Source organism: Dermacentor albipictus, chromosome 1 (genome assembly GCF_038994185.2).
Source record: "Dermacentor albipictus isolate Rhodes 1998 colony chromosome 1, USDA_Dalb.pri_finalv2, whole genome shotgun sequence".
NCBI lineage: Eukaryota > Metazoa > Arthropoda > Arachnida > Ixodida > Ixodidae > Dermacentor > Dermacentor albipictus.
The window spans coordinates 109,695,216-109,721,526 of NC_091821.1; the positions used below are offsets into that span (position 1 = coordinate 109,695,216).

Genomic DNA, 26,311 nt, shown 5'->3' on the forward strand with positions numbered 1-26,311 from the left:
TAGATTTCATGGCACTGATACTCGCGGTTCTATTATAGTTAGAAAGAATGAAACAAGCAGAGTTATTCTGAACCATTTCCAGTGAGTGTATTAGGTTTACCTGACCTGGATCCCAGATTGAAGCAGCGTACTCAAGTTTAGGTCGTATTAGAATTTTATAGAGGATTAATTTTAAGGAAGAAGGTGCTTTGGAAAAGTTGCGTCGTAAGTAACCTAGCATTCTGTTAGCGTTACTTATTATATGGGCGATGTGGGTATTCCAAGTAAGATCAGAGGTGATGTGAAGGCCCTCACCCTCACCATTTACCCTCACCAGAGAAAATGCTCACTTATGTCTGATTAACAATCAAGGTAATTTAAGCTTGCTTAATTTCATAGTAAATGTATTGCGCAAAACCAACCAACCATGCAGTTCAGCCATATGGCTATGAGTGCAGCTAGTTCTAGCCCTCTACAAGGACTGTACTTGCAAGAAGCTATGACACAGCAAATATTAGAGAGCTATTTATTATGTGAATGCTGGCTGTACGCAAACAAACAAGTAAAATTTTTTTTAGAGTAGCAATACCTATTAAAATAACTTTTGAGTGGCCGTCATGCTCTTGGCATCAGCTCTGGGTTGTCCTGGAAACTCTACAACAGCATTCTCTAGTTTTAGCACAAAGGAGCCTATATTGCACTTTTAAGGTTTTTGCACTAAATAATTTACGGTAATAACCAGAAAGGTATAAGCCAGAGAGGGAGTGCTTTATCAGTACTGGACATCCTCTGCATTCTTCAAACAACATTAGCCAAAACCACAGAGCAAATTTAAGCAATGATGATGGTTGTGCATAATAGCATGTAGAATGCAGGCTGCAGCACGGTAGCTCAAGAACCGTCTGTTCTTGAGCTACCACAAAACTGTGTTAGCATGAAATACTGATAAAAACGGTAGCTCTGTGGCCATGGTCCAGTCTGTGACCCAAGCCAATTCTTGGGCTCAAGCCACAGGCTGGACCAGAACACATTCGTGTCAGGCAGCTTAGCTACCTACAAAGCCAGACTTCAGCATGACTGTATGTCTTACTCATTGTTGCTGCTTCATATTTTGTGCCAAACAGAATTTTTTTTGCAACTTTTATCAGGTTTCACTGATCTGAAGACCTATGCCCTCAATGACTCTTACTAGGATGTTATGATACTTAGTGAATAGTATTATCGTAAGTCAAGAAACACTGACACCAAGGACAACATAGGGGAAATTACTTGTGTTTAATAAATCAAATAAAGAAACGATAAATTAACAGAAATCAAAGTGGATGAAAAAACAACTGGAGTTCGCAAGGCGGATCCACTTTAAATGAGCTCTTGGGTTGACACTAAATTCGAGATATTAATTCCCAAACTTTGCAAAGAAATGCATTGGCGTTCCAGTTACTTTTTTAACAAAACATCATTTTATGCATTGAAGCACACAAGCAAAATTACTGCTCAAAGTACTTCGTGTGTATTTGCAAGCTTCTTTCCCGTTTGGAAAAATTTTTGTGCAGCACGTATTGAGCACATATTGAGTGTGTTGAGCAAAAAAAATCATCCAAGTATCTCCAAGGGACGGCAAACATTACCTTGGTTCTGTCCAGTTACATGGCACGTGCATATTTTTAATCTTGGTGCATGACAGTTGGGCCACCCTGTATCCACCCATTGGTGCAGCGATAATGTACCCTATCACCAGGTGGCATTAACACATGACAGGTGACAAGACCTCTCTGTGTTGCTGCCAAACCTTGCTGCAGTTAAAAAGCACTGAAAACCAGGCTAGTCAGTAATGATCCATTATAAGTATGTCAGTGCAACATAAACAAGGTCAAGAAAGGAAACTGGATGGCTGTTGCAGCTGTTGGCTGCAACAGCAGCACAGCAATGAAACAAGTACTGGTATTCTGGCACTAGCAGCATTCACAGTGAGCATGGTTTAACTGACATATAAACACCTGCCATTGCTACTAAAAACCTCAATTCTGAGGCAAAACTTGCAAGGACAGCAAATCGCCTAGGTCACCTTTAGTGCCAAAATTATAATAAAAAGAAAACTAATAAAAAGAACAAGATGAAGCACTTACTGTCAGGGTTAAACTGCACGAGCATGGTAATGCTGTCCCTACACTGCCGAAGAACATTAGCTGCAAGCTGGTAAGTGGCGTTGCGCATATTTATCCCACATACCTGTAAACAATGAAGGTTACTTTTATCATTCTGACAACTGTACAACTCAGGCAAGGTCACAGCTGAAAGGGCTCACCCACTCACCTCCAGCAGCTGGTCTCCGACCTGCAGGCTGGCTTGAGCAGCTATGCTATTCTCGGATACAGAAGACACAAAAATGGTGCCACCAGCACCACACTTAATCTGTATTCCAAGGGGCTCCAGACTCTTCTCAATCACAATTCTTCGCATGTCCCCAGGCTTCGGTCGTCTGCAAAAGTACCTCTCCTATCAGCACCACTTCAGCAATGACAACAATCCACTCTGAATTTAACTGTGTACCTGGACATAAGAGCAGCAGGTTTCCCAGGCCAAGTAAATTTGTCACGCACTTACCTGTTCTATATACAGGGTCTGTTCTAAAAGTAGTAGGACTGGTTTTTTCCTGGGCGAACGGGCAGACGAAAGGCAGTCTGCATGCGCAGGATCAGTGAAGGGGGATATTGGGAACACTGGGAAAAATCGGCAGTCAGCTCTCGGCCGTTGAAGAGAGCAGATTGCTTGCACTGTGAACCCCTGTTGAAACGCCGTGTCACAGAGAATCATGGAGCGCTTACTGGATCAGTGATACACGATCAAATTTGGCGTAAGGCTTGGTAAAATGGGCAAAGAGACTCAGGACATGATTAAGGAGGCCTATGGTGATGCTGCCATGGGTAGATTAGGTGTTTTTGAGTGGCACAAGCTGTTCCAAGAAGGTAGGGAAAGAGTGGAAGATGATGACCGCTCCAGATGCCCTTCGACTAGGAAGACCAATGAAAATGTGTCGCGAGTGAAAAATTTACTGAACAATGATCATAGGATGAGTATCAGAATGATTGCTGATGACCTGAGCATTCCTCAAACCCAAGTTCTTGAGATCGTGACAGAAAACTTAGCCATAAGGAAAGCGTGCACGAAGTTCGTGCCACGAGTGGTTGTCAGAGGAGCAAAAGGCCAACCGGAAAGCAATCTGCCAGGATTTTCTTCATAACGTGAACGAGGACCCCGACTTTTTGGACAATGTAGTGACCGGTGACGAGACGTGGGTGTTTGATGACGACCCGGAGAGCAACTGGCAGAGCTCAGAACGTCCGACCCCTTCTTCCCCAAGCCCCAAGAAAGCACGAATGAGCAAATGCAAGCAAAAGTCCATGGTCATTTACTTCTTTGATCGGCATGAAGTCATTCACAAAGAGTTCGTACCACCCTGACAAAGAGTTAATGCAGTTTTTTACGTTTAAATCCTCAAAAGACTGCGAAAACTCATTGTTCGTGTCCACCCAGCCATTGCCAACAATTGGCAGATGTACCATGACAAAGCACCGAGCCACACAGCATTCCGTATAGTGGAGTATCTTGCTCAGCACAAGGTGGCAACGCTGCCTCAGCCTCACTACAGCCCCGACTTGGCCCCACCAGACTTTTTTTTATTCCCAGGAATAAAATCGACATTCAAGGGGAAGCATCACGGATTGGCAGAGGCAGTTAAACAGGCCATGACGAGGGAGATAAACAGCGTTCCAGTCCAGGCGTTCCTGGAGGCGTACGAAAAGTAGAAAACTCGTTCGCAGCAGTGTGTAGATGCGGAAGAGTGCTACTTTTAAAAATTCTGATCGTTTGTACTATTATCATGAATGAATTTTTTTTTTAAAAAGTAAGTCGTACTACTTTCAGAACAGACCCTGTATAACCTTGAATTGCAGTTAATTACAGCGCAGCAGCATCTCACTTCTATAAAGTACTGGGTTTACCAAAAATCCATGACCACTTCATAACTGCACACGTGTGCATACTGTCCTTAAACAGACATGGTAACAAAACAGTCACTGCTCTTTCTAACCAGCTTCAGCCAATAAAACAAGAAATAATACTGCAAATGTCTTAGTGCAATAAAATAGCATTTATTTCTCAAGAAGCACGACCATTCTAACCTAAAAATTCTAAAAAAGAAGTAACATATTTTGGCATACAGTAAAGTATGACTGGCTGTTGTGTGATAACACTCAAAACAAAGAATAGTACACATCAATTGCTATTATCATACATCCCAGATTAATATTTTTGAGTGGATTTTCCATGTCATTCCTTTCTTTCAGTTAGTGTACAGTGTAACAGCACATAGCTGTACAAAGAAAAATTGCAAGCTCATTAAACAAACACATAAACAAATAGTAAATACTATAGCTAGAGTGATAGATCAGTTCTCAAAATCTAAGTTTGTCCTGCATCAAGAGATGACTTTACTGCTGGAAGAGTTGTGATTAAAGGTAACAAACATGTTTCTTGAAGGCACCAGAACACGCCACAAGATGGGTGTACGAGCAGGCACCCAAAAATTAACTAAAATGTCTTTTCCCCACATGAATGCCTTTAATGCAACAGTAACAATAACAAGTGCAAGTCCCTTCGACATCAGTGCACCAAGCACAACAGCTCAAAGTTGAATGCTCATTTATGTTTTGATTGACCACCAAGAATAGAGTGGGTTCATGAAATTGTGCTTTCGTACACTACCTCGTTCCCTGCTCTAGTTCAGTAAAGTTTCAAAGAAAACCTCAACATCTTGATCCAACTGATGACCTTCAGCTTTCATGTTACATCAAACTCATGAACACCATTTTCCGACCTGGTTGGTGCCCATCCATAAGACAGGGTTAGTGTGTACTAGATAATGGTCAAGTGGGCCAGACGGCACTCTCCTGCTGAGGGACCGCATGTGGAAAAATTGTAGGAGGGCACTGCGAGCAAACTGGATTGAAGCGGAGATGCGCTTCACGACATATTCAACGTAATTTTGCTGCAGGCACTGAGACCGACTGCGCACATATGCTCTTATAATGGTGCTTTATTTCAACTGCAAATTTTTATTGACACCTTTTTGCTACGTATACAAATTTGAGGCATGGGTTGCACAACATGACGTTTTCAATTTCGCTGTCATTGTCAAATGCGTCTGCTAGCGAGTGCGCCTTCGTTGCACGGATGCTGGTAGACGCCGTAGACGCCCAATTTTTCTTGCAGAAAGTCTATGCAGTACAATTTTTTACAGTTTTACTTGCCTTAGTACACATGCGACTCTCGTCGGCCAGTACCAAATGTAATTTTAGCTGGCGAACTGATATTTTTAACAATAGGGCTCTAGTTTTTATTACAATCTGCCCCTGTAAATACTTTGCAGCCTGTAAATCTGCAAACTTGATTCAGGCAAGGAAAACATTTTTTTGACAGTCTCACCATGCCTGCAACCCATTAAAACTCGGTGCCCAATGTCGTACCACACTTATCTTCTTCAGCAAACACAGCAGATCTACAAATATCTATACGTGTATGTGAAGCATGCCGTTTCTTTAATTGCTTCACTATCGTACTTATGATAGTGCACCGGATAACTGAAAGCAACCATTTATTATATAGAAGCTGCTTAGTAGCACGGATGTACAGTTGGGAACGGCATTACAGTTAGGTATGAAATATAAGATAAGCGTAACATGTTTTTCGCGGAAATCGGACGAGAATAATTTCTTTTGTTTACACCCTGTTGTGCCATACCACGTGCCTGTCATCGAGGCGATGGGAGCTGCCATACTACTTGCACCACCTGCATATCAGCGAGGCAACGGGAGCTTCCACTTCTCAGCGACGAATCAAGAATTTGACACGGGAGGTGACTTCAAGAAGCGCCCAGCCATCTCCGAGAATTCGACGCAGGCGACATCATCACCCTGCCCTGCCTGGTTCCTACCGACAAGAAGTTGCCAAACTGGTTGCCGCCGACAAAAAGTCGCCGGAGGGACTTAAGGGAGAACATGTGAGAAGAGAGAGTCACTTCCAGCCGCCCAGTCGGTCTGATGCGCTCTTGCAGCTACGTGTACGCTATCATCCACTATCTGTAAATATTGTATGAAGTTTTTTGTTTCTTCTTCGTCTGTGGAAAGAGTCTGACTTTCGTCCTCCACCCTGAAGTCACAACAACCCCTAGAAAAAAAACTTGAAGAATGCAGCTACTGTACCTTGTTTTCTTCTTCTTTTTTTATTTGTTTAAATGAGTTCTGCCATTTTACGTCTGGCAACGTGATTATGAGGCACCCTGTTCAGTTCTCACCACTAGGGTTCTTTAACGTGCACTTAAAATGAAGTACACGAGTGTTTTTCTATTTTGTTCCCATCAAGTTCCGTGACTTGGTTTGAACCCGTGAGCTCGAGTTTAGCACCACAACGCCATATCCACTATATAGTCACTAATTAGACTACCGCGCTTCTTTTTTTTTTGTGTGTGTGAAGCATGGACTGGACACAAAATTTCACACGGCTTACGGGCCAAAGATTAGCATATATAGTGGCTACCTACAACTGTTTTCGGTGCCCGAGGTCTGACCACAACAAAAGAATCCATATCAATTACTGCGCATTTTGTTATGCGAGAAAGACCGAAACATGAATGGAATGTTGCACTGCAACTTTTTTTCTTTTTCTGTAAGAATACTTTCCTTAAATCTGAGTACAAGGCACCGCATGGGGCAGATATGTTTTGTTTGTTTGAAGCAGCAAGCAGGAAGTTTACATATGTTTTTCCATCTGCGTTTTGCAAGACTTAGTGATGGAAAACTATATGCGCAAAAATACACATGAAAGGTACATTCTGCTTGAAGATTTAAAAAAAATAAGTGTCCTCCAAAGGGAAGCGTGCAATAACATAGTAGAATGAAAGGCGACACTGCGGCCGCAATGCATGCACAATCAATGAGCGGCATTAAAAAAAATGAAATAAAGAGAAAGAAAGGCATCTATCCTTAAGGCATAAATATATATCATATGCAATTATGAACACCGTTTGAGCGATCTGAACACGCATACCAGCGTGAGTAGTAAAAATGACCGTTCCGAGAAGTATCGCCAGCAGTTTCCAACGGCACGACCTTGATGCAGCCCAATCCACTTAGTGTTCCTGTATATGCTCCCGCAGGGAGCAGAGTTGCGCATAACTTTTCCGGCGCCGCTCGCACCGCTATTGGCCGAGCGCGAAAAATGACGTCAAGTGATCCGCGCCGCTGCGAAGCCAACTTTACGGGCGCATCGCCGACTCATATGAACATGAACTCGTCGTTTCCGTCAGTGCCATCGCCATTGCAATCAGAAAACCGTCGATCGTGCGTTCAGAGGCACATCTGCGGGTTTCAGGTACGGTAATCGACGATGTGAAGTCAAGGACCTTGGTGAAGTGATACTATAGATGTCCTGCGGTGATACGAAAAACATCGTACTGGCACTTGTATTTCAGTATGATGGGGTGCAGCGCACCATACTGCACAAACCGCACAGAAGGCGGTGAAGCGCTCTACGCGGTGCCAGTGGAACAAAACTTGTCCAATTAAACATACTGGAAATCTACGTTTTGCTTTGGTGAATGCTGTTTCCTGTGGGCGGGAGTGGAGTGAATGCACTGTTGAATGACGTAAAATTTCCGTGCCTCTGATGCGATAGGTCACAAAGCTTTGTAACTTGGCTTTTTGGCCAAAGCCTGCTTCAGTGATTTCATTGACTTGATATAGTGTCTTCAACTACTGGCTCTTCTCTGAGTGGTGAGAGATCAAGAAAAATGTGTTGTCATATTACAGTCTGCACTGTGTGAATAATTACTCTGCAAGTTTGCCATCTTGATGTGATTAGTGCAATAAAAATATCCTGTTGTTACTCTCAATAGCTTGTTGCCTTTCCAGGTTCTTTGAATTCTGCCCCCACGGTTCCAAGAACCAGCACACTTGGCCTGCTGCCAGCAGCCGTTCATGCATTCCCTTGTATGAAATAAATTTGATCTAGAAGCTCTTGCATCTTGCATCTTGAATCTTTTTCTACTTGCAGATTTGCTGCTACAAAATACCTGATTAGTCTGTGGTATGAAATAATCGTAAAAGTAAGCTTTGCTTAAAATGTGCGCATGTGAACATTTGAAATGCACTTAAATCTGTGTCTGCATCGCATATGTATCGAAAACGTGCAGCTGTTGTGAACGATGGTTAGTGATAAATGACGCTCTGTTAACGGTCACTGACATAACTGCAGGCACGATAGCTCTCTTGGCGACGGTCATTAATCGGTTGGTTTCGGCAGCCAAGATGCGCTTAGTGTCCACCTTACGTGTGTGAAGTTTTCTTTAAACACTCTTTAAAACATTTCTTGCCTTCTGACCATGATAAGACAACTTCATATGCATGCTGAAAATCATTGCATCACTTTTTGTGGCGACGTACTGCGCGTTTGCGAGCGAACTTTGGAGCTGTTCGAGCCACGGGAGTATTTTATTTTGGGGAATCGAAGGCGGTCCTACCCCCTATTTGTACGTTCGTGCATGTTTGTATATGCGTGTTTACATAGGTACATACAAAGTTTCGGTTGGTTGGAAGCCCACCCCCTCCCGCTGCACGAATGACTCGTTCGAGCGTAGCCTTTATTAAGAAGTGCCCTTTGCTAAGTGCCTGCGAACAATTGGCGCTTGTAGCTCGCGACCACTAGAGAAAAAGGCGGAACACCGCGCGGCATTTGGCTCCTGCGTGCGCGAGGAGTGTGGCTTCGCTGCAGAGCTGGAGCACGACGGCGGACCTATGCGCAACTCTGCTCCCTGCGGGAGCATATACAGGAACACTAAATCCACTTCGATCGCAGCGCCACCACAGTATTTTTCACCGTGTGCCTCACTGCAAAGCATGCGCCACCCCAACTGCTTGTCCCACTCGACCTTATTCTAGTACACTCTAGACATGGTGGACCGTTTCTTAAGAAATAATCTGCCAATATTTACTCACTCGACCTTCAATATATAAGCTCAAAATCTCATCCATGGCTTTTTGACAAAGTCAGTAAATTCTGTGAAGAAATTCTCTTCTCGATTGCATAATTCTTGAGTGCCACAACTTGCCAACATCACAATATGTTGTGAGCTAGAATTTTGCCTTCCTTGAAGAGAACAAAAATATTTGTAATCTTTAAAGGGACCCTGAAATGATTTTGACGATTTTGTACAAAGATACTGAGTCGTTTGAGTAGGTCCTTCTGATCATTAATTGACACATCTAAGTGCTCCGCATAAAGCGTGTAATTTATTTTAAGGTTTTAAAAATGTACATCGCTGCCAATCACAGCATGCTGCTCGGCGGAATTTTCAGCCGCCCCTACCCATATGACGTAAATCACCCAATTGACGTTAGTAGGGCGAGCTATCCAATTGGCTGCCCAGGGCGCGTCATCAATAATTTTTCCCCCTTTATGGTGAACAAATTATGTTCGTAATGGAGTGTTAGTTAATTTGTTTCTATAAAAAGAAAGTAACAGAAAGAGAATGCCCAAGAACAATTTCTCACTACACTTAAGCACTTCCGGCTTACAGCAAGCGTCGTCTGCTTGTGTTACAATGTGCTCCATTTTGACGAGAGCTCCACGGTCAAGTCGGTCTCAGTCTTGTCGCGAGCACTATGATTCGACTTTGCTGCGTTGTGGATTGCAAACGTAGCGACTGGCAATATGGCAAGCTGCGACATTGCTGCAAGGCAGTAGACGAGCGGACTGGCTGCAGCGCATCGGACTGCCGCTATCCGATCGGCGCCAGGATTTGTGCGTTTACAGCCGTCACTTTACTCCGGAAGATTACTAACACAATAGCGTTCCGTGAGTTTCGTATTGGGGCAAATGCAAGCGCAAAGGAACAGAGCCTGGCCGTTTGACCGTGGCATTCACGGGATGAGCAGAAGTGCAAATGTGAATGGTCTGCACGGTGCAGCCACCTGGTAGCACCGAGCTCAACCACACACAATAGCAGCAACGAAATGTATTCTTCTTTGCTGCTGGTGTAAATTTTTTGCAGGAGTGTAATCACATTGTTTTTGTAAATGTTTAAGATGCTTTAAACTTGGTTAGAGCAATATTAGCTCTTTATTTGGCTGGTTAAGCTCTGCGCCAACGGGTGGCTGGACCATGGAGACCGATCAGGCAGCTCACGTACGTCTACGCTAAAGTTCCTTTATCAGCTTGAGTTCCTGCCTCTAGCCATCCGCCGAATCGGCCAGCTCGCCTGTGGTTATCGGAATACCAGACACGTTCGGCTCTGCGACAGAATGCTCGCAACGCACGCTGCTTCGATAGCTCTCGCTTGGGGTCGACTGCCAAGCAGCTGGCGGAGAGTTTGGAGAGGCCTCACGCGCTCGTTCCTAGAGAACCGGAAGTCGACGACACGACGTGCCATCATGATGCAAAGCCAGTGAAGGTGGAGCTTAGCCCCGATCACTCGGGGAACGAGTTGAGGAGAAAATGCATGACTATGGAGGAGGGTAACTTGTAATAGTCCGTAGCTCTCTTAATACGAGACGTTTCACACAAATTGTGGTGCATATGATTAACTTTAGCTGTACCCTACGCGTTTACAAAATTTGTCCAAACTGTTTCAGGGGCCCTTTAAAAGGCAAACAGGGTTCTTCTAGCCTAATGACCTAGTCAATACTGGTCTATTGTCTCAGATTGGCTACACAGTTGACAGGAAAGCACAATATACTTGCTCATATTCAACAGAAGATCACTCAACATTGCCTACGTGCTTAAGCAAAATGCAGGAAAATAAATGACCTATTCTATGTTAAGCTAATGCACTTTTCATACTGACACTGACATGGAAGGCTTAGTACTAGTAATGGGTACTGTTGCCATCAAGGAAGAACTTACCGTCACCACATGAAGAAAAAAATATCATTCTGGTATTTTATGGAGTAAACCCTCAGAAATAAGTCAGCCACGTATCAGCATAGTGCAGGAATACTGTACTGCAATGCCAATTTCTGAGGTCATGCTCTACCAGGCGCTACTTCATGCTTTGAACCTGCTCAGAGAGAGACCCACACTACTGTAATAGTAGTGTAATAGTGGGTCTCTTCTATTTGTCATCCCAGACTACCAAAGACTTCCCAAGACACTTGGTATGTCAATGCGAACTGGCTGAAAGCAGCACCTCGGGTAGTCCTGGACAGTCTGTGACGACAAACCTAAGAGACCTAGTGCCAGCTAGTGCCAACGTACAAATGCAAAGTAGGAGCATCGGTGAGTTCTTCAACAAGCACATGCAATAAAATTGGCCAAACTGCATTTTTTTTCATGTTCAAATACCCCATAAAAATTTTAATTCTAATTACCAGTCGTTGACTACCATTTATCATTTATAAAAACGCATAAAATGCCATCAGGAGCTGGCTCTATATATTCAAAGCAGTGGTGTTAACTTATCCCACATTTACATTGTCTTATATACAAAACCTCTGTCCTTGTTGATATATCAGCCTGACTTAAAGGGCCCCTCACCAGGTCTGGCCATTTTGGGCCGACAAGTGTAGAGCATACAGAACGCGATAGCGATCATGTCTGCAAAGTATTACATTGCTACGTGCCACGGAAAGATCTGAAATTTCAAACCAAACGCCGTTTTATTTTTCTCCTCGCGGCTGCCGCGCTCCAAGCCGGAGGATGACATACTCATGTGCCTGCGCCTACGTACTGGTGTGCGCAGTGTGACATTGCTCATGGTGACACCTGACTTCGAGAATTATTCAAGACAGCATCTGTTATCTGTGTGATCTGTTGCTTGAATTGACAAATCGAAGTTTAGAGAAATAATAAAATGCACAAAAAGAATGTCTGCATGTTTTTTTGTTTTACTTTGCACTGAAGCAAGACAGATGTACTTCTGCTTCGTCTGCTTGTTCCCACGGGCGTGCGGTCATGTGCACAGGTGCCGAAACTATGCCATTTTCTACCGTGTTCCAGCCCGCAATCATGCTCTGCGATCCACTTGTTCTGCCTCAGTATTTGTGTAGCACTGAATTATACCGCTAGTCATGTTTCCTTGTGCACAGCATCGCAAAATCATGTGTCGCGCGAACGAGACAACAGCTCGCACGCGACGCCATCAGCGAAAGTGCGTAGTGCCGAAAAAAAAAAAAAAAAGAAGACAAGGAGAAAAAAAATAATGAAGGCAGGGGCCTGTGACGTATGTGTCATGGGGTCCTTGAGGTCTGGTATGGGAGAACGCAGGGAAGGAATTTCGCTTGCGGAGGCTAGACGGAGCGAGTGGAGAGAGCATCTTGCTTGGCAGTGGAGCCCGCCTGCTGAAATCATGGGTTCGTGGCACTGAAATATTTCTATCTCGGCTCTTAATGAGCTGATTTGAAAAATTTTGGGGGCAGAGCACTACCTAGAGGACACGTAACAACTTCCAGAGTAGAACCAACATTTGCTATGGGGCCGGGTGAGGGGCCCTTTAACGTTTACCTTCAGCACCCTTTAGAGCAGGCCACTAAGCCTTTAGAGTAGGCCACCGAGTCTTTAGCATAAAGCACAAGCACAGCAACCAGAAGTGCATGATGATGCACTCTCACTGTAAATCACAGCATGTGTCATGCCTGGTGGTCATGCGGTCATGTGGCAAGCTTATTCATAAGCCACTGTGGAGTTAACGTGCACCATGCATCATCTAGCATTTCTGTTAGGCTAGAAAAACATGCCAAATTTTTACCAATTATTCTGCATAACAAACTGCTGTGCTGTGCTACAAACATTTTGCAGCAGCCTAGTAGATTACTTACATATACTGTGAGTTACAATTTGATGGTCTGACACTTACCAACAGTCAAAAACATCAATGACTATGAAATGAGTCCACTGTGGACTCTCTATTTTGGCTGTCATCACAGAAGGAAAGGTTCCTTCAGTCAACTTTATAAGTGCACACTGCTTTGTGTTATCTTATCACTCAAGCTCTTCTTGGAAGCTATCTGAAAGAGCTTTTAAGGAGTCTTACCTTCGGCCTCTAAGCTCAGTGATGGCCCGCGACCCATTGGGAGTAAGCAGTTCCACTGTAAAAGCTGGCATGGGGCTGCTACGATCAGTGAGTGATGGGGCCTTCTCTATTGAGCTTGTAGACACTTTTCCTGCTGATGACTTTGAAGTGACACTTGGTGTTGATGGGATCCGTATGCGCTGGTTCCGCTTGGGAAATGTAGCTAAACCATCATATGAGGGCTGTGGGTATGTCTCTTCAGCACGAAAAGGTCCATGTACATGTGTGGGTACAAGCCGCTTTGGGGCTGGTGCCACCGGCTGGAACTGCTGGGGGAAGTCCAGGCTGTGAGTTGGTGAAGTGCCTGAGAAGCTGTACTGAGATGGGCATGGAGAGGGTGTGTAACGACCATCCCCCTTTGCCCCACCCAGGGGCCCATATCGCAAGCTCTCAGCACCGTCAGCTGCCAGGAGCGAGTCCCCACTACGTGAAATGTACGTCGGGTAGTAGGCATGTTGGTGGCCCCGTGGCTGTGGGTACAGAGGCACATTGGCACGCAGGCTCTGATGTACATGGCCGGAGAGGAGGACATCAGCATAGGGCGCGACAGGCTTGGCATAGGCCTCGCGAGGATAGTGGGCTGAGTGGGGTCGACTCTTCAAGCCTCCTCGGTGCTGGTACATTTCAAGGACGTCCTTGTGTGCAGACACCACTGAGTAGTCCAGGCGGTCTTCAGGCAAGCCAGCTGCATAATGCAGCGGAACCCGCTCTGAACTCTGCTGAACACCTGAGGGAGCCTTTGGGGGACTGCCTGGAGATGCATAGGAGCCTGAGCTTGAGGTGCAGTTGCCACTAGAAGGGGAGCTTAGCTCAGCAGGGAAGTCTGCATAGGAGGGTACCTGCAGCTGTTTTGTAAAAGAAGCCAGGGACTTACGCTCCCGTCGCTTGTGAGGTTGGAGTGTGTTAGCCACTCCGGCCTCGCCTAGCTGGAGCGGAGGTCCCCGATACTTGGGCCACGTGCCCCCATTATGCTCCTGCTGTTGCCTGACAGAGGAGCGCTTGCCGCCAGTTTTGCTGTAGCACTCCAGCATCGAGTCCAACTCTTCGATGGGGCCTTTTTCATCAGGCAGCAGGGCCTTCTTCTCCTTGGAGACCCGCTTTTCACCAAAGATCTTGTTGTACGCTTTGTCCAGGAGTGTTGGCTGAACACTGACAGTGGCTCTCTCTGATGTTCCACCTGACTTGCTGCTCCGACTGCTCAAAGTCAACGTTTTAGTGTGGTTTCCAAGTTCATGTAGTGTGTCCGTCTGCACTGAGCACGAGACATAAGTTTTCTCTTCACGCAGGTGTGCTGGGGGAGACCCTGCAGGAACACAGCGCAATATGAGTGATGCTTCAATGGCCTTAAATATGAAGAGCAAGCACACAGAAAGCACTGCTAATATCTTTGCTCGCATGAACAATAAGAATGCGGAAAACTAATTTCATCTTCTGAAAGATGCCATTACCAAAATGTTCTTAATTCAACACAGCATGGTGCAAGATGCATGGGAAAATTTTAAGAAGTTTTAAACCTGAAACTGAACTGTACATTGAAGAGCAGCAGATTTATTTATGAAATAACGAATGATAAATCTACTTGTGAATAAAGGCTTAATAAACTTGAAAAAGGAAGTTTCTAACCCCTATACCACATGTGAACACTTGTGGAGGCCCCCCAAATATATACTATAATCATTATGTTGTTCAGTGATCGAAAGAACTAGACATAAAAATACAATAAATACATCACTTACTTTCTTTTATAATTACTGTAGGACGAAACTAAGAAGTTATAAAGTGCCTATTAAAATTACTGTATTAGAAAACCTGTTACAGTCAAACCTCGTTAATTCAAGCCCCATCAATTCAGAAAATCAGATAATTCGGACTTGCCCTTTAGTCCCGGCAGGCATATGCATTATTTAATGACATCAAACTCTCATTAACCCTTTACTGCACCTTGTTGCATTTACGCAACATTCCGATGAACGGCGTTAAACGCAGAAGCAAAGTCCGTTTAAATCTGGCTGTACACGTTGTTCCATTTCCGCAACATTCGTCTAAAAAATGCGTTCCTTTGGGCTTCCATCTGTACTCATCCTTCGCATCTTCTACCAAAATAAACGTGGCGGAGGTAGCGCGCGCCCGCGAGCAGTGATACGGATACGTTTTGCAACTTGTAAGTGTATTTCTCCATAAGAGAAAGCCCCCAAAAAATTTTTACGCTAAGCTCCACAGCCTTCTGACTCTGACGATTCAAAAAAACATTGTTATCTCGGAATATTTTGTTCCTGTCAAAGAAACGTTGCTATGTTGCACAAATGCAACAACGCATACATGGTTTATTTTCTTCAGAAAAGTGAAATGGCTCCCAAGCGCTTTTATGGCCGAGCAATTCCTCCTGATAGTGAATGCAGCGACCTTTCCAGTAGTGACGACAACCACGAGTGTAAACCCGTTTGGATTCAATACGTGTGCAAAATGTTTTCTGGTCATTTTTTTTTTTTCAAAAGGATGCGGTGCATCCGCATGCTGCCGCGTCGTGTCGTCACGGGCACAGCCTTACGTCTGTGCTTCTATGTTCTAAATTTTGACAATACCGCGAAAACACTGCATTGCTTCCTGGCTGCACGGGAATCTGCACCACGTACTGCACAAAGTGTGGGGACCACCTGTGGTGCACAAGCAAGTACAATTGCTTCTTTTAGTTCCACTAAATCATAGGTGCACCAATGATTGTCACGTGCAAATAAACATCCGTGTATGAATCACACTAAGTCTATCTTTCACCTTCAACTTCTTCTTTATTTTCATGTTGCTGCAAATACGCAACATACCCTTTTTCTGCAAATTGAAACCACAGAACTTCGCTAAAGCTAGTTTCCATGGGAGTACAGTTACTGTTATCCTTCGCTAAAACTCTATGAAAAATATTTTGAGGAAAAAGAAATTGTGCAGTAAAGGGTTAATTCGAACGTATTTGGCTGCACACCGATTAACTTGGAAAACCCTTAGAGCATGGCAAGCGCGGAGCGTCGAAACGTGTGACACAAAAGAGCAACAGTGGCCCTAGAGGCCAATAGAAACAAAGCGGCGGAGTCTGCATCACAACAGTTATCAGTGGAAATCAACAGGAACGACACAAACGTTGAACACTTTATGTCTATTTGTGCACTTATGCATTTACCGCTGCACATGAAATCATGGTGGCCGCATGTATCTTCAGAACTGTGTACTAGTCACCATGTGTCATCACTTTGCTAACAACCATGGTTTCGTTCGTAACAGTTGTGGCGAGCAGTAGTTTCGGTCTTACTCAGGGCACAGGTTGGCCATGTGTTTTCAGAACTGCGGAGTCGTCACACCTGATCCCATCGATAGCGATCGCAATTTTGTCTGCAGCAGTTGCGGCGAGCAGGAGTTTCATCATGAGTCCATGCAATGCGTGTGCAATATCAAAAACATGGTGGGCACTGTCAATGATGAAGACCGATTCTACCGTTACCCGTTGCTACATGGCGATAGACGAACGATCTGTTGCCGACCAGCTTACTGGCAAAAAAATAATCGGGATGTGTGCGCAGTAGTAAAAAGTATGTCTACTGGGATGAATACGCGGGTCTTGCATCATGGCCAAATGGGCAGCACTGCAAAAGAAGTCACGAAGCCCTCACCGCTGTGAGCACTAATCAGCCTCGAGAAGATGAGAACTGCCGCTTCTGCACTAATCTGGGGTGAAACAGAAGCAAGGGTTCCAAATTTATTCAGTAAATAAGGCGGATTGGCATAGCAAGCATTTATTTATTGTGTTCTTGACATCCTTGATAATTCGACATTCAGTTAGTATGGCCATTTTTTTTTTTCGATCTAGTAAAAGCCATTTTAACAAGGTTTTACTGTAATGATGAATGCTTGAATTTCAGATCTCTCTAGGGACTATGTTCCTGTTTTACCATAAAAGTGTATTATAGATATTATTAAACTTGTATAGATAACTGCCCTCCATGTACATTAAAGAGTAGGCACAACAGCAAATTGAACAAGGCAAAAACTGAGCATAAAATATGAAGACTAAGCCCTACTGTGGGTAAGAAACAGACATGCAAGTGTTGTGCAGAACCATTAAAAAAATTTATTTTGCTTTATCTCAGAATAAATGATAAAAGCAAGCTACATCTTAAACCAGGCAAGTTTCTCTACTTGTGTGACTGAGTTGCAGTGTTGTGCTCTTGATAAAGTTGCACATGTCAAATGCCAGACACTCAAACATGACCAATTTTGTTATATTTTTGACATACTAAGAGTATTTCACTATCTTTGGTATAAAATTCTGCTATGATAGTGTTTCTCCCCCTTTTTTTTCTTTTCTTTTTAACAAATGGAGGGAGGACATCTGAGCTTAATTTTTTAAGCAAAAAACTGTAAACAATATTTCCTTGAGAAAGGCAGTCATTTGGCCTGCACATATAATATTGTTCCCACCAGAGTGATCACATACCAAGAGTAAGCGGTGACCGTTCAAGCTTCTCGGAGAAGTTGTGGCCACTGGCAGTGGAGCTTGATGGGGAACTGCTGAACACAGCATTTTTCACAACCTGGAGCTGAACAGGGGAATCTGCATTGTCTAAGCACTCCATGGCCTTTCTGAGGTCTTCTACTGGTTTGCCATTTATCTGTGCAGATGTAACACACAATTATTATTTCTGGTCCAGTAATTTACAACATTATAAATGTCATGTGTCAGTTGGTGACAAGCTAAGAATGCTGTGAAAAATACACAGCTGAGAATTTGCATAGATGCACCAGTCAAATACATTCACTCATTTCCGTGACATCACAATAGAGGTGAAATTCTTTCACTACCAGCATCCCTCGGGAACTGTTTTGGAGAATGGAGGCACAGAAGGCAGGTACGGTGTGTTTTTGTGGGCGGAGCTTATACTAACTTGTTAGATCGTCCCTGAATATAGTATAAAGTATAAATAACTTCATCTTGATAACCATTGTATAGAGAATTACCTCTTTCCTTACTGAAAACAAAAATGGCCCTTTTCTTGAAGGCTTTAATCACCATCATCATCATCATCAGCCAGGCTATGCCCACTGCAAGGCAAAGGCCTCTCCCATATTTCTCCAACTACCCTGGTCATGTGCTAATTGTGGCCATGCTGTCCCTGCAAACTTCTTAATCTCATCCGCTCGCCTAACTTTCTGCCGCCCCCTACAACGCTTCCCTTCTCTTGGAAACCAGTCCGCAACCCTTAATGACCATCGGTTATCTTCCCTCTGCATTACATGTCCTGTCCATGCCCATTTCTTTTCCTTGATTTCAACAAAGATGTCATTAACTCGGGTTTGTTCCCTCACCCAATCTGCTCTTTTCTTATCCCTTAATGTTACACCCATCATTCTTCTTTCCATAGATTTTTGCGTCTTCCTCAATTTAAGTAGAACCTTTTTCATAAGCCTCCAGGTTTCTGCCTCATAGGTGAGTACTGGTAAGACACAGCTGTTATACACTTTTCTTTTGAGGGATAATGGCAACCTGCTGTTCACGATTTGAAAATGCCTGCCAAACGCACCCCAGCCCATTCTTATTCTTGTGATTATTTCAGTCTCATGATCCGGATCTGCCGTCACTACCTGCCCTAAGTAGATGTATTTCCTTACCACTTCCAGTGCCTCGCTACATATCATAAACTGCTGTTCTTTTCTGAGGCTGTTAAACATTACTTTAGTTTTCTGCAGATTAATTCTAAGACCCACCCTTCTGCTTTGCCTATCCAGGTCAGTGAGCATGCATCGCAATTGGTCCCCCTCTCTGTTACTAAGCAAGGCAATATCATCAGTGAATCGCAAGTTACTAAGGTACTCTCCATTAACTCTTATCGCCAATTCTTCCCAATCCAGGCCTCTGAATACCTCCTGTAAACAAGCTGTGAATAGCATTGGAGAGATCGTATCTCCTTGCCTGACGCCTTTTTTTATTGGGATTTTGTTGCTTTCTTTATGGAGGCCGCTATAGATATCTTTCAGTATTTCTACATGCGGCTCGTCTAAACCCTAATTTCTTAATGCCCCCATGATTGCTGAGGTTTCAACTGAATCAAATGCTTTCTCGAATCAATGAAAGCTGTATATAGGGGTTGGCTATATTCCGCACATTTCTCTATCACCTGATTGATAGTGTGAATATGGTCTATTGTTGAGTAGCCTTTACAAAATCCTGCCTGGTCCTTTTGGTTGACAGAAGTCTAAGGTGTTTCTGATTTTATTTGCGATTATCTTATTAAATACTTTGTAGGCAATGCACAGTAACCTGATCGGTCAATAATTTTTCAAGTCTTTGGCGTCCCCTTTCTTATGGATTAAGATTATGTTGCCGTTGTTCCAAGATTCCGGTACGCTCGAAGTCATGAGGCATTGCGCATACAGGGTGGCCAGTTTTTCTAGAACAATCGGCCCACCATTATTCAACAAATCTGCTGTTACCTGAACCCCCCAGCTGCTTTCCCCCTTTGCATAGCTCCCAAGGCTTTCTGTACTTCTTCCGGCGTTACTTGTGGGATGTCAAATTCCTCTACACTCTTCCCTCTTCCATTATCGTCGTGGGTGCCACTGGTACTGTATAAATCTCTATAGAACTCCTCAGCCACATGAACTATCTCATCCACATTAGCAATGACATTGCCGGTTTTGTCTCTTTAACGCATACATCTGATTCCTGCCTATTTCTTATTTCTTCACTGCTTTTAGGCTTCTTCCGTTCCTGAGAGCATGTTCAATTCTATCCATATGTCAGCTCCTATGTTCCTATGTTCCTTATGTCAGCTGTCTTATGCTTGTTGATTAACTTGGAAAGTTCTGCCAGTTATATTCTAGCTGTAGGGTTAGAGGTTTTCATACATTGGCATTTCTTAATCAGATCTTTCGTCTCCTGCAATAGCTTAGTGGTATCCTGTCTAACGAAGTTACCACCAACTTCTATTGAAAACCCCTTAACGATGCCTATAAGATTGTCGTTCATTGCTTCAACACTAAGGTCCTCTTCCTGAGTTAAAGCCGAATACCTGTTCTGTAGCGTGATCGGGAATTCCTCTATTTTCCCTCTTACCGCTCATTGATCGGCTTCTTATGTACCAGTTTCTTCTGTTCCCTCCTCAGGTCTAGGCTAATTCAAGTTCTTATCATCCTATGGTCACTGCAGCGCACCTTGCCGAGCACGTCCACATCTTGTATGATGCCAGGGTTAGCGCAGAGTATGAAGTCTATTTCATTTCTAGTCTCGCCATTCGGGCTCCTCCCCATCCACTTTCGGCTATCCCGCTTGCGGAAGAAAGCATTCATTATCCGCATATTATTCTGTTCTGAAACTCTACTAATAGCTCTCCCCTGCTATTCCTAGACCCTATGCCATATTCCCCCACTGACTTGTCTCCAGCCTGCCTCTTGCCTACCCTGGCATTGAAGTCGCCCACCAGTATAATGTATTTTGTGTTGACTTTACCAATCGCCGATTCCGCGTCTTCATATGAAGACTTTACTAATTACTGTTTATTGGACATATGATCATGGTGGCAACAGCATTCTACATATAAAAAAAGCTAAAAAATTTAGTTCCAGAGATATAAATGTCAAAGATATAGTATGTCAGGGCATAACATGCAATATAATTTGTGAAAAGTTTATTGAAAAGTACAGGAAACATTTCAAATGTTTCTCTGAAAAAAACAACATGTTTTTTCAACAATTAAAGTGGAAACAAAATGTTTCCACTTTAATTGCCTGCAAGCCCATGAATGTTTCGATGTTCTAGCTAAGCAAAAAATGTAAGATGCAAGAAATATTTTCTGGCTAGAGGAAATTGGCTTTCTTTGGCAGGTGCCACAAATCTTGGGCAAAAGGTCACACTCTGCAGGCCCTGCAGTAGCAAACCTCTACCATGTGCTGGAAAAAAGAAAAAATCTACTCTGAAAATGAAGCAAAATTGGGTGCAAAACTCATGGTTGTGGTAAGGAATGAGCTGAGCACAAGAAAATGTCAATAGAGTGCAAAAAATTGAATGCATCTTAAGTTAAACTGCGCTATGTTCATGTCTGAATAATTCTGTATTAACTGACAAAGCTGAGTGCTGAGGGGCAGTGCTGCAAAGAAGAAGAAAAAAAAAGCCAGGAGGTAACTGAACCAAGCAATTTTTATGTGTTTTCATCACATGAAAATGCATAACATTGTATAAAGCAAAGTGGCACAAAAATTAGCAAACAAATACCTTGAATAATGCAGACACCTTTCATCATAGCGAAGTTTCAGTTAATATGACAATTACATAAGCAGCATTTTTCCCGTCAAAACCGAGTAAAATAACTTTTTGACATCTAATCTGACCCATAAACACATTACCTTTACTGGAACTGCTGGCTGTTGTTCACTGAACAGAGCTTACAATCCCATCTGTAGTCCTAATCAGCTAGCTGCATGACTGATACAATTTAATATGACTACAATATGTTCCTCAATGACAGCAATGCTTTTTCGTGTATTTTTTACTAATTGCCATTGCAATGCAACATAAGGTCATAACAGTGTGCTTACAGGTGATGTAGAATACGTAATTGAAGAAAGGAAAAAAGGTGAGCCTTCATGCGAATAACTTTTATTATAAGAAATAAGAATTTCCTCAAGAAATAAAACTGTTACATAGTGTATGCCAAATTTCTCTTAACCCTAACTTAGCACAATCAACTTTTTTTTTTCTAGAGTCTGCACTTTAAGTGAACATCATATTATGGAAACAAAGAAGTCAAGAATATCATAGTCGCAAGTAACATAGGAAAAAAAGCTAGGAAAGAAGAAGTACACAGAAACTTACAGAAAGTATTCTATCACCAACGGCTAGAGTTCCTTCTCGAGCAGCTACCGATCCTGGGCCTATACGGGTAATGTAAAGCCCATTTTCCAGTGTGATCCCGTGTTCATGAGAGCTGCTCAAGTTCAAGCTCAACATAATGACACCACGACTGCTCATGGCTCTTCTTCGTTTCACAACCTGTACAGGTAACAAAATCATCCGTTATCACATTATTTAAATCTAAAGCATGCAGAGGAACGTTTAACTACTGCAACAAGGAATGAGCATGTTGATTAATAGGCACTTACCAGAGTCAGAGATCCCTTAGAGTTTTGGACAGTATCACACAAAGTTCTCTTGTCCATTCCAGCCACATCAAGACCATTGACTTTCAGAATGACGTCATTCACCCTGAACAACCAATAAAGAAAGTCAAAATGTCCACAAACTACATTTTAGCAATTTGGGCACTTTAGTATTTTGCATTTACCTTTGATCCTAGAAAAATTAAATGATGCCAAAAATAAAACATCTCTTACTTGCAAGAATTTACTGGATGCCTTATAACCTACAGAGATAAAAGCACACGAAGTTGCCACTAAGCGTTGGAAACAAGCCGAAGAAGCCGAAATGCGAAAGCAGCAATGCGACGATGCGTGACGGCAACGTAGAAAGGAGGCCGAAGATCGCAGACAGTGGCTTGCTACACGTTTACTCCACACTGCAGTTTGTTATATTTTGCAGGAAGTCTGATTCTTCTGATCGTATAACTTAAGCATCCCTAAGTGTGCAGCAGGCAAAAGCCTTCGTGAGTTACAGGAGTGTAACATGCTGCCGAACATTTTTTTCTTTTAAGAATCTGCACTAGTGTACTGTAAAAACAATTTACAGTGCCCATGCCATCCTATGTAAGTGTGGCTAAGTTAAAGGCGCTTAGCTTAGCTGTGCTGCAGAATTGCATGTTTTGCATGTTTTTCGAAATAATTTGTGTACGTCAGTGTACACAGTGGTTGTGTTATCAAAAGTAATAATTACGCTCTGTATCACTCCGTCTGCTAAGATCTACACTCGAACCTCATTATAGAGAAGTTGAAGGGGGAGCCGAAATTACTTTGTTATATCCGTTACTTCATTATATCTATTATTGCTATTTAATGCAATACATGCCGAATGGGGTGCACAGCTGTAAAGATGGAAATAAGATGACGGCTTTTCGGCCCGTGGGACCGTTACACCGCCACGCAGGCGATGAAACTGAAATAAAATAACACAAGAATCTCCAGCGTGTGCAACACAAGACGACACATGTTCCACTGTAGTGGTCTTTCGCACTCGTTTTCCACTTGGCGCATCGCAGTTAATTGGCACATGGAACACAACACAGCACTGCGCTGTGTGATCGAGGAGCCAAGCGAACTTCGCTGCTCCTGCTTGGCTCAGCCGGCTCATGGCCTCCGAGATTGCATTGATGCCAATGTAATCTCGGAGGCCCCGCCCAGCTGCGCCTGCCTCCACGGCACGCCACGGAATAGAAGAGAATGCGCTAATCTTTCGCACCGCAGCTCGTCTTTCGTTCTTCCGCACCGCTCGCGCAGCCAGGCACGCACAAGAAAGAGAGGCCAGTGAAGAAGTGCTATGCGCGGCTGTGAGAAAGATCAGTGTTGCTCGATGATCTATTCGACGTGGAGACGCGGGAGTTTTGAACTGTCGTGGCGAACAAGTGCCGAACCCCGTGAAAAGCGATGTACTCAGCGGTACTCAGCGTGCAGCGGTCAGGAATTCTTTAGTTCTGGAGACGAATCTAGTTCGTTACATCCATTGGAAGGACAATATCAATTCGTTAAAACAAGGTTTTAAAGACATGGATCACCATGGGGATTTCAAGGGGAATTTCATTTACTTCATTATGTCCATTATTTCGTTACATCCTGTTTTGTTATAACAAGGTTCGAGTGTATTTCGCTAATAGTTTTTGCTTAGCAGGGCATGCCCACGGATCAATCGAAAGCTAAGTTACGTTTAGTGCAAAACAAAAAAGTCATTATTTTTTTGTTTTCGTATTAACACCCATAGTTAGACATACATACAGCCAAATCTTGATAATTCGAACTTGAAGGGGCCCAAAAATTGTTTCGAAAAAAAAAAAGAAGTTCAAATTACAAGAAGGTCTTGTTCGTGAAGTATTCGTGCACCATAACACGATGCACGAATGGTGCGAGTTGTGAAATACTGCGGCGCACAAGCACACAGCGAGCGAGGACCACAGAACTGCCCACGCCCACCAACACTCGCTTCCCGTTAATGGCAGAAAACGAAAGTTCAAAGATCAAGCTGGCGCCGAGTCGGCAAGGCTGGCGCCGCCGGCACGGAGGCAGGTGCACATAGACACTGTCGAAGGTGAGGGAGTTTCGAGGAAGCTGAGAGGGAGGGAGAAGGGAGCCTAGTTGTCAGGAAGGGTGGGAGGGAAGCAGATTTGCTTTCTTGCCAACTTGATGGATGGCGCTAATTACCGCACTACCTAAGACTGCCACCGAAGCAACGGAGTTGCCGAGGCCAAACAGTTGTGTTACGCGGCGAAGCATATCAAAAGTTCGAAGGGGCAATTGTCACAGGACGTTTTCTTTTATTGAATAAAGGAAAAATCAGACATCCACCCGTTCGTAGCAATTGCTACAAAGGAAACCCATACGGGTTCCTCGAAAGAAAAGCCTCATAGTTGAAGAAAAATTCGTCCTGGTCCGGGACTCGAACCCGGGACCACCGCCTTTCCGGGGCAGCCGCTCTACCATCTGAGCTAACCAGGCGGCTAGCAGATGGCAGGGCGAAGTCGAATATGTCGACAACACGAAGCAAAGGCAAGAGTTTGACGTAGTAGTTCTGCGGAAACCCGCAAGGTGGAGAGAAGCAATGAATAAAGGGAAAATCAGACATACACCCGTTCGTAGCAATTGCTACAAAGGAAACCCATACGGGTTCCTTCGAAAGAAAAGCCTCATAGTTGAAGAAAAATTCGTCCTGGTACGTACAGGTGTGCACTTGCCGCCTCCTATCACAGTACGAGCACCAATACGTTTAATAAGTGTACTGGCAGGCCTTTAAGGCTGTTTCGGACTTGCCTGTGGCGATTTCATTTTCATTTTTTTTTTCATTTATTGATACTGTGAATCCCATCAGGGATTGTAACAGGAAGGGCTGTATGTTATACATAGGAACATGGTATAAGGTGTTACTTACTAAATCTTATACAATAAAAAACTTGGGCATATAACAATTTGATTACGGGATTATACAAGAGAATAAATAGAACGGAGAGGTTATGACAAAGATAATTGCAGTTACAGAGACCAGTTACAAGGTCAGTATTGACGTAATAACAATCGCGCGACAATCAAGCTTACAATAATGCCAACAAGAAAAGAAATGTATTGCATCATTGCCGTAATTATAGTCAAGCACAAACACCGTTAAAATAATAAGGCAACAAGGAACTACGTAAATAATGTGAAGAATTATTGCTGCAATGCGTATAGTTGATGCGCAATCAGGGTACCAAACGTATCTAAGGATGAGCTTTCAGTGGTACTTGTGCTAAGATTATTCCATTCGCGTGTCGCCCTTGGAAAAAAAGAGTACTTGAAAATATCAGTGTGGAATGGAAATTCGCTTAATGTGTGTGTGTGTTTATGGCGAGTTATTCTATTCGAGGACGTTGATATGTATTTCATAATAGGCAGTTTAAGTTGATTGTGTATTAACTGACACATGATTTTTAGTCTAGCAAGCTTAGCTCTGTTATGCATGGTTAGGAGTTCTGCCCGTTTCAGTAATGCTGTTGGTGAGTCTGTGATGGAGTGTTTATTATATATGTATCTCAGCGCTTTTCACTGTACCACTTCAAGTTTTTTGATCAGTTTGTTAGTAAACGGGAACCAAACGGTGTTGGCGTACTCTAGAACCGGTCTTATGAGTGTTTTATATGCGAGTAACTTTGTTTCAGATGGTGCTAGTTTAAGGAGTCTGTTAATGAAGAAGAGCTGTCTTATTGCGGTTGATGTGATATTGTTAACGTGAGAATCCCACCTGAAGTCAGATGTTAGTGTCACACCAAGGTACTTATGCTCATGAACAGATACAAGAGGAATGTTGTTAAGGGTGTACTGGAAGGCTGATGTATGTTTTTTTCTGGTTATACATAATAGAACAGACTTTTTTAGAATTATATCCATCTGCCAGTCCTTGCACCACTGGGAAACTGCTGGGAAACTGGGAACCCACTACTGGGAAACTGGGAACCCTTGGGGACAGTAAACGGCACACATTCATTTTTTTCAGGCGTTTTTGCGGCCCCTGGGGGTTCGAAAAATGGGACGTTGACTGTAATT

The 26,311-nt window shown here is 43.5% G+C and overlaps 1 protein-coding gene across 3 annotated transcripts in view; it reads right to left on the reverse strand.

Annotated features, from left to right (window-relative positions):
* Positions 1-26,311, reverse strand: part of Dlg5 (Discs large 5) — a 172,575-nt gene that overhangs the window by 99,373 nt on the left and 46,891 nt on the right. For all 3 annotated transcript variants that reach the window (XM_065439425.1, XM_065439424.1, XM_065439426.1), the window contains 6 exons: positions 22,238-22,340; positions 21,951-22,127; positions 17,580-17,754; positions 13,061-14,402; positions 2,293-2,458; positions 2,106-2,208 (listed from right to left, as the gene is read on the reverse strand). In XM_065439425.1, the coding sequence (XP_065295497.1) occupies positions 2,106-2,208; positions 2,293-2,458; positions 13,061-14,402; positions 17,580-17,754; positions 21,951-22,127; positions 22,238-22,340 (2,066 nt within the window). The remainder of the gene's footprint in view (positions 1-2,105; positions 2,209-2,292; positions 2,459-13,060; positions 14,403-17,579; positions 17,755-21,950; positions 22,128-22,237; positions 22,341-26,311) is intronic.